General features: G+C 52.8%; 1 protein-coding gene across 2 annotated transcripts in view; it reads left to right on the top strand.

Annotated features, from left to right (window-relative positions):
- The first annotated feature begins 248 nt into the window (after positions 1–248).
- Lpcat1 (lysophosphatidylcholine acyltransferase 1) overlaps positions 249–8325 on the top strand; it is a 53113-nt gene continuing 45036 nt past the window's right edge. Inside the window, exon 1 of one of the 2 annotated variants that reach the window (XM_006990001.4) lies at positions 249–545. In XM_006990001.4, coding sequence (XP_006990063.2) covers positions 411–545 — 135 coding nt within the window. In that variant the 5' untranslated portion in view covers positions 249–410. Of the gene's footprint in view, positions 546–1197; positions 1217–8325 lie in introns of those variants that run through there. The other variant, XM_076551662.1, reaches the window with a different exon arrangement.

Below are 8325 nucleotides of genomic sequence, written 5' to 3'. Positions count from 1 at the left end.
CCTCTTCCCAGGGTCACAGGTGCGGGCGCAGGCCGGCTCTGCTGCGTCAGTGGGGTCCCCAGCGGCCGCTGCGCCCACAAGCCTCGTTTCTGCCGCCCAAACCTTAGGGTCTTCCCACTCAGGGGAAATCGCAGGTTTCCCCCGGGTTCTAGGAAAGTCCATGAGCCCCGAGCTGCGCAGGCGCAATCATGGCCCAGCGCTGTCGGGGCGGGGCATCCCGTTGGCCCCACCCACGTCACGCCGCCCCTCCCGCGCCTGCGCCTCCGGGCGGCCGCGCATCCTCGGCCCTCTCCCGCGCGCTCTGCTACCTCTGCCGCCTTCTGCTCGTCTGCGCTCGGCTCTGCTCCGCTCCGCTGAGCTCCGTCGGTTGTGCTCCATCTGCACCGCTCGGTGCTCAGGCGCGGACCGCCATGAGGCTGCGGGGCCGCGGGCCGCGGGCCGCCCCCTCCTCCAGCTCTGGGGCAGGCGACGCGAGGCGGCTAGCGCCCCCGGGAAGGAACCCCTTCGTGCACGAACTGCGGCTGAGCGCCCTGCAGAAGGCCCAGGTGGGTTCTCCGCAGCGCTGCTGTGCTCTGCCCAGGATGTGCCGGGGATGCAGTGGGGAGGGGCTGGGCGCCGCCCGGTCCTTGGAGAGCCGCGCCCCTCCCCTGCAGCACCCTTCGAGCCCGCGCCAGGGTCCAGCTTCCCGCCGCCTGCGCGCATGCTGACTTACACCCTCTTTGGTTTCGGCACCGGACCCTGCACTCCATCCCTTGGGCCCCACAACCTCATCCCGGGCCTGGCGCGGGTTCCCGCCAGCAGGAGGCCTGGTGGTGGGCGGCGGAGGGGGCGGGAGGGGGGTCCTTCGCATCAAGCAGCCCCTTTCGAGCGCCTCCGCTCAGCTAGACCGACTATGTGGTGGCCTAGTGCCGGAACCTGGATGGTCATCTGGAGTAGCAGCGGACGTGCGAACCCCCTGGCATAACCCGGCGGGAGGATTTCCACATCCATGTTTGCAGATTGTTTCCTGTGTCGAGTACACTATTTCGGCTGTTAGCGACGCTCCCTGGGGTGGCTGTGCCGGCAATCAACTTTATACAACCTAGTTCCCACGTGAGAGGGAACCGGTGTGCTGCGGTTGGTTGGTGGGAACCTGGATCCAGGCACAGTTACCATCTGTTCCAGCGGCTCTCACTGTGAGACCTGGCACACGGAACCTCTTCTGCTCAGGGACCAGGTCTGTGGTGCTGTGGTCACTTCGGGGACCTTTCTGTATGTAATGAGTAGAGTTCACAGTTTCAGACTTCTGTGGCTCTGTGGTTTATGGGCAGAGTAGTATTTCCAACTATGAGGAACCAGCTCTGAGAGGAGATGGTGTTTTTAAGGTGAAGTTTGTGAAGTCCGTTGAGGTTGTCACTTTCCCAGGCACAGGTTTCTTCTTAAAGTTTCTAATGGGGTTGGTGAGACCATGAGAACATGATGGTCAACTGAGTTGAAAACCGAGAGGGGGAAGGCAACGTTGCTTCATGTCAGGCCCCAGGTCTTATCCCCTTCCTTGCTTGTATCTGCAGCCAGACAAGGCAGCTGCCTGTGGGGCTCTGCCTGGGGCCTCTGCTGCTGTCAGTGGCCCCTACTTCCTGGGGCTGTGCCCAGAAAGGAGACCTTAGGGTGCAGCCATCTCTGAGCCTAATTATCCCTCTATTTCATTCCACAACCTCCTACCCTACAACTCTCTCCGGGGTCACTTGTGCAACCAGTGGGTCTTTCGTCCTCCTCCTGGATCTGCTGCTTGGAAGCCTTCCTGAGATATGCCTCCAAGGGAGCCCCGACCCCTCCTGTGGATTTGGGGGCTCCTCCCTAGCCAAGTCCATTCTGGTTCACCCTACCCCATTCCAAACTGGTCACCCTGCTGCCGCCCCACTTTGGTCACCTTAAACAGCACATCCCTTATTGTTCTTTCCAGTCCTTGCCTTATTAGCCTGCCTCTACCCGATCCTAATCTGAACTTCCTCACCCTGTCATGTTGCTTCCACCTCATACTTTATGTTCCTGCCCCTCCCCTCGCTACTCAGTCTGGATGAATTACCTTCCTCTCAGAAAGCTCGCTCCCCACTACTTATACATCCATCCTTGCCACAGTCTTAACCCATTTAGTCTGATGCTGGGACCAGCTCTTTGTTGCCCAAAAGCATGTGCCCATGAGGCCCTGCTCAGAACCTTGGTGTGTGTAACTGCTTGTCTACAGTCTGTGGCTAAAGAACGTGCTTGTAAATGCCCTCAGAATTCTCTGTTATACATTCCCCAAAGCTGTGGTTTGCAGAGCCTTTGTCTTTATGGAAGGCTTTACTGAAAAGTTTTCTAGAGGGCAGATGGATGAGCTGTCAAGCAAAAGAATCCTGCTTCCCCTTAAGGAGGAGGTCCCTTAAGTCTGAAGCTCAGAAACTTCCTACTCCAAGTGGCTCTGAACTGCCCTGGGAGAGGTTACTGTGTAGCTTTGGATTAAGGACACACAGGCCACCTCAGCCCCTAGCAGCCCATCTGTCACTTAGCTACAGATTTAGCAAGCAGCTTAAGCATTTAGTGGACAGAAAATAACAGGCTAAGATCTGTCTGCACACTGGGGTCTGAAGACTCGCTGCTTCCTGTTACAGCGAGGAGACAGATGAAGGGCAGGCCTCAGAAGGTCTTGGGCTGTCAGCTAAAATTCTTCTCAGTTTGTTATTTTTGAAGTCCTAACGTGGTTTTCTGTCACAGGGTTTTGGGGGTACTCCCCCATGGACTCTGTGGTACAAGCATTTCCCGTCCCGGCTCTGATGGGTTTTCCCGATTTTGAAATTTGACTAGATTGGAGTTGACTTCCTGGACAGCAGAGCCACCTTCTCCTGGGGCCAGTCCTGCTTGAGTGCAGGTTCAGAGGCAGCTGGAAGCCCACCCCAGAGAAGGCGATAGTGAGGTCAGGTAGCTGACAAGTTCTGCCCTAACTTCAGAGCCCCGAGTAGAATTTGCCTAAATACTAGAAGTCTCTTCTGGCAGGCTTTTTCTTCTAGTGTCTGGGTTAAGGCAGAGCACAGCTGGGCTGTCACCGTGGCCCGACTCCAGTGAGAAGGGTGATGCCAGAGCAAAGTCCCGACAGCACTCGAGATCCTACCACTCCCGCTGTCTCCAGGCCCCGGGCATATGGGCACAAGGAGGGCAATGGCTTGCTGCTCATTGGGGTCACCTGGACACTGCAGGAGACTTAGTGAGGGGTACTCTGTATTTAAAAGATCCTGTTGCCCCCCACCATGCTGTGTGGAGGTGCAGGTGTTCCACAGACGTACGGAGGAGAGGTGAGACGCTGGAGTAGCTGGCTGGCTGCAAGTACTTGGCCCTTCCCAGAATGCCTGGAGCCCCGGTCAGCCTTAGAATGCATTCTAGCAGCATGGCATCTGATGGCCCACCTCTGTTGGTGCCTGTGTGTCTCAGGAAGACCCAAGGTTGTTTCCCTGTGCCTAGCTTTTGGTCACTGTTAACTACAGCCCCTAGACTCTAAGCCTTAGAGGCGGGCGGAAGGCCAGCCTGAGTTCCTCTGTCACAGATGAGGACTGAACTGTCCCTGTCTCACACCAGTGTGCTGCCTTCCTGTAGCCATCTACCTGCCCTTCTAGGGAGTCTTCATGTAGAGCCCACCTGTAGTCTTTCTGAGGTTCTAGAAAGTAGTAACTGAACAGTGGGAAGGAATAGTCCGGGGAAAGACCTGACTTTCGCTTTTACAGCCTTTTAGAATTTGGACTTTTGGCAGCCTGGGTGTTTCTTTATAAGTATACACTTTAATGCATAAACGTACAACTGGAAAGCACAGGTCTGTGCAGTCGCTAATGTGCGGAGCCTGTTTTAACCCAGTGTCATTAGAAGAACCCATCTGAATGTCCTTGTGCTCATGTCAGATTATAAGGGACGGTGGATAACTTTGTTGTTGTCCTCGCTGATTTGGTGCTGGTGTGCGTGCGTGTGTGTGTGTGTGTGTGTGTGTGTGTGTGTGTGTGTGTGTGTGTGTGTGTGATGCCATGATGCCAGAGGTTGACATTTGAGTGCTTTTATCAATCCTCACCTTGCATTTGGAGACACGGTCTCTTACTGAAGTTGGTTTTCACCAGTTCAGCTAGAGTGGCTGAAGAGCCGCAGAGATTGTCCTTCCACCTCCCCAGCACTGGGATGACGGCACCCACTGCCACCACTGGCTTTCGTGTGGGTGCTGGGGTTGAACGCAAGTCTTTGTGTCTGTGCAGTGAGCACTCTACTAGCTGGACCATCTGCCCGACCCCAGTCCTGCTTCTTGTTTTACGTTTTAAATCTTCAGGTTTCCCTTCTGCGGCCCTTAGTGTTAGCAGTGACAGCTGGCTTTTGTCTGGCTGTAGACCGTGCTCTGCACTTTTCTGTGCGCACAGCCTGGTCCCCACATAAGGCCTAGGTAGAGTGTCACCTTCCACAGCACAGATGGGAGCTGACACTAGAGAGCCTCCTCTTACTCTGGCCCTGGTCACAGCTCCCAGCAGAGTCCAGCAGAGCCCACACCTTTTGAAGATGTAAATATAATTCTGGCCTCTTGCCTGGGGCTGGCCTCGAGATTGTTGTGATGTCAAGACCCACCCTGTCTGCACAGTGTCCGGGGCCTGGGTCCCAGCTGGTGTCACAGTTTCCTCTGCAATTGCTTGGGTGCTAGTGTGCCAGGAGGACGCTGGCGTGCGTCTTACACTGTGTTCTTTTTCAGCTGTAACTCTAGCCCTAAGCTTTTTATTATTATTATTATTTAAATCGAATGTAATCCTTTCCATCTACAAGTGGTAAATGAGTTAGATGACTGACCTTTGGTCATCACCATTCATACAAGTAGCAGTGACCTATATCTAACCTGTGGAATGGGCTTAAGAGTATGCAGCTTAAAGAAAGTTATGATTCCTGGGAACCCCAGGTCAACCACCAACCCTCTAGGCCTGTGCCAGTTTCATGCAAGCAGGCACCATTGGTGACTTGCGTAGGCTGATGCACGTGGCAGCCTGAAACTTGCAGGATGGACATGGAGCCTGAGGCTGTTTCCAGGCTGTTCCTGGAGCAGCTCTCCCATACATACCTCCTTGTGGCAACCTCAGTCTTCATTGCCAGCATCGATGCACTCTGTTTGTGTGCAACTGAATGACTTGTTTCTCATTTCTTTCTTTTTTCCATTTTTCATGTCTGTAGGCATGTTGACTTGTGTCGGGTGTGAGCAGGTGGGGGCACATGCATGTGGAGGCCCAAGGATGATCCTGGGAATCATTTTCAGTGGTTCTTCCATCTCGTTCAATGAAGCATGGTCTCTTAATCACATGCAGAGCTCAGTAGTAGAGTCAGTTTGGCTAGTCAGCTTGCTCTGGGGATCCCATCTCTGCCTTATGAGGCTAGAGTTACAGGTGAGCTGCTACACTCACTGGGGATTTTCTTGGATTCAGGGAATCCCAAACTCTGTTTTTCACACTTGAGTGGCAAGCACTTAATCAGTGAGCTATCTCCCTAGCCAATATCTCTTGTTTTTTAAAGATCGGGAACTTTGTGCCTTAAATAGTGGCTGGCCATCAAGACCCAGTGGCAGACCCCAGGCATGGGACCCACCTGCTGGCCTTATCAGTCACTTGTGTCTGATGCTTCCATTTCCCCTAAATAGCAGAATGCCCACAAGTCCAATTACCTACTCCCCCACAGTGTTTGAGAGGGTTCCCCAGACTTCCTTTCCCAGGTCTTTTATCAAATCCCGTCTCTCGAAGCCACATTCCAGAAGGCCTGACCCAAAGATCCAGGAGGACTTACCTAACATAGGGCCCCTCCATGTCTAGTTTCATTGGACATAACCTAGGGCAGGTGCAGCCAGCCCAGATGACCAGGGCCACAGTTGCTCAGCACGCAGTCCATGTGGGTCTGCTGCAGTATGTTAGAGTATCCTTACTACTCCTGGCTGGAATTCCTGATGTCTCTTTTGTTCCTCAGATCTGTAGTCTAGACGTGAATGACTGTGGAAATGACCCCAGAGGGAAGAACCCAGTGTTGGGGAGGTGGGTGCGTGTGGGGGCCATTAGTGCCATGCTTTATTGTGATGGCAGCCCGTTTTCTAATGAGTTAAAGCTAACCCATGTGTTCCTGAGCTCTTTCCATGTGGTAGCCCTTCAGCACGCTGCATGGACCGTGGGTGGAGGTACTAGCTGTGGCTTAACCTGGGACATGCCACTGGGGTCGGCTGTGCCTGGTGGGGATGGTTCCTTTCCTGAGCCAGCACATTACTGTTCTGTTGTATCTGCTGTACAGTCAGAAGAGTGACTTATTATCCCTAAGAACTTATTTGTCATCTACAGGCATTTTTTAAAAAACAATTTAACTGCCCAAGTAGACATAGAGCTGGACTGACCTAAAGTCTGGGAGGGCAAGGGCTGGCTCTTGGCCATGTGGTAGAGAGGAGAGCCTGTGCGTAGAGATAGATAGATGCCTGTAAGCTGGGCTCACGCTCAGTTAAGTAGCAAGGGCCACACTTTAGGAGTCTCTTAGGGTCTTTTTGCCTGCCGAGTTAGCCTGTAAGGGGACAACTGCTATGAACAGATCAAACCCCAGGTCCACCTATCCCACAGGAAGTCTCACCTACAGGAAAGAGTTCTTGGTTACTTTGTAGTCTGTCCTGCCAGGTGTTCTTTGACTTTCTCACATGGCCTCAGAAGTTCCCAAAAGCTCAGCCCCCTCCCAAACTGACTTCATCCTTTCCTACTCTTCACAAGTCTCTTATTCCAGCCAGCACCCTGAGACTGTGTAGCTCCTGTGGTCAGTGAGGTGGGAACCTTCCCTCTAGAGGCATGTGATCAAGTCAACTCCATCCTTCAGAGGAACAACCAGTCTCAGGGACACAGTCCCTGTGGTAGTTTGAATAGGAATGACCCCCATAGACTCATGTGTTTGAATGCTTGGCCCACAGGAAGTGGCACTATTAGGAGGTGTGGCTTTGTTGGAGGAAATGTGTCACTGTGGAGGTGGGCTTTGAGGTCTTATATGCTCAAGCTATGCCCAGTGAGATACACAGTCTCCCTCTGTTGCCTGTGGGTCAAGATGTAGAATTCTCAGCTCCTTCTCCAGCTCTGTGTCTGCCTGCATGCTGCCATGCTTTCTGCCCTGACAATAATAGACTAAACCTCTGAACCTGTAAGCTAGCCCCAATTAAATGTTTTCCTTTGTAAGAGTTTCTGTGGTCATGGTGTCTCTTCACGGCAATAGAAACCCAAAGACAGTCCCAATACACCTCCTTCCCCAACCGGCTAAAACAAGTAAGCTGCCCATGTGGTGTGGAGTTGGTAGTATTTGGGGTCTTCTCCATCAGGGAGCTCAGGGTGTGCTAGAGGTGGGGGGTTCTCACCCACAGAGCTTGTATAAGCTGCAACAGAGCATGTCTGTAGATGTAACCGTCTTATTAAATAAGAAACAGAGCCAAATGCAGGGTTAAAAGAAGTCAGAGCAGTAGCTAAGAGCTGAGACTTAAAACCGCCTTCTTACCCTTCCTGCCGCTGCTGTCCTTCTCCTCAGCAAGAGACCTACTTCCTGTGTGTCTGTCTTTTTATTGACTCTCTGTTCTGTCTTCTCATTGGTTGTAAACCCAACCACATGACCTCCCCATCACTGCCTGTCTATACAGACCTCCAGGTCTTCTGTGGTTGGTATTAAAGATTAAAGGCGTGTGTCTCCATGCTGGCTGTATCCTTGAACACACAGAGATCTGCCTGTCATGTGATCGGGATTAAAGGCGTGTGCCACCACCGCCTGGCTTCTGCTATGGCTTGCTATGAGCTCTGACCCCCAGGCAACTTTATTTATTAACATACAAATAAAATCACATTTCAGGACAAATAAAATATCACCATACATACATGTTATTTCCAAATAGCCTTCCTGCTGAACAGTGAAAGCAGCTGGAATGCTCTGGGGCTTGAATCTTGTGATTTTCTTGCTCAGCCCAAGCAGTGAGTCTTGGAGATAGCCACAAATTGGGGTGGGTCTTTTCTCCTGGACTCAGCTGACTCCTGGTTCCCCAGGGAAGATGGGACCAAAGTGAGTCCCTACACACGTCTGAGACCTGTCTGTCCCACTGCATGGTGGACCTCCACTGTTGATGCTGTCCCAGGGGTCCCCTCCCTGTATTGTCGGATATTCATGGGTTCCAGCCACCGTGACCACTGGCCTAGCGGACACATACCTGCAGAGTTCCCCCTACGTCTCAACATTAGAGTTAGAGTGTGAAATAGTACTTGGGTTGGGGAGAACATGGTTCATCCTGAGCCCTCTCTGGCTGGTATCCCTCAG

Source organism: Peromyscus maniculatus, chromosome 15 (genome assembly GCF_049852395.1).
Source record: "Peromyscus maniculatus bairdii isolate BWxNUB_F1_BW_parent chromosome 15, HU_Pman_BW_mat_3.1, whole genome shotgun sequence".
NCBI classification, from domain to species: Eukaryota; Metazoa; Chordata; class Mammalia; order Rodentia; family Cricetidae; genus Peromyscus; species Peromyscus maniculatus.
Note: the sequence above shows the minus strand (reverse complement) of the source record. Positions and strands in the feature narration are given on the sequence as shown.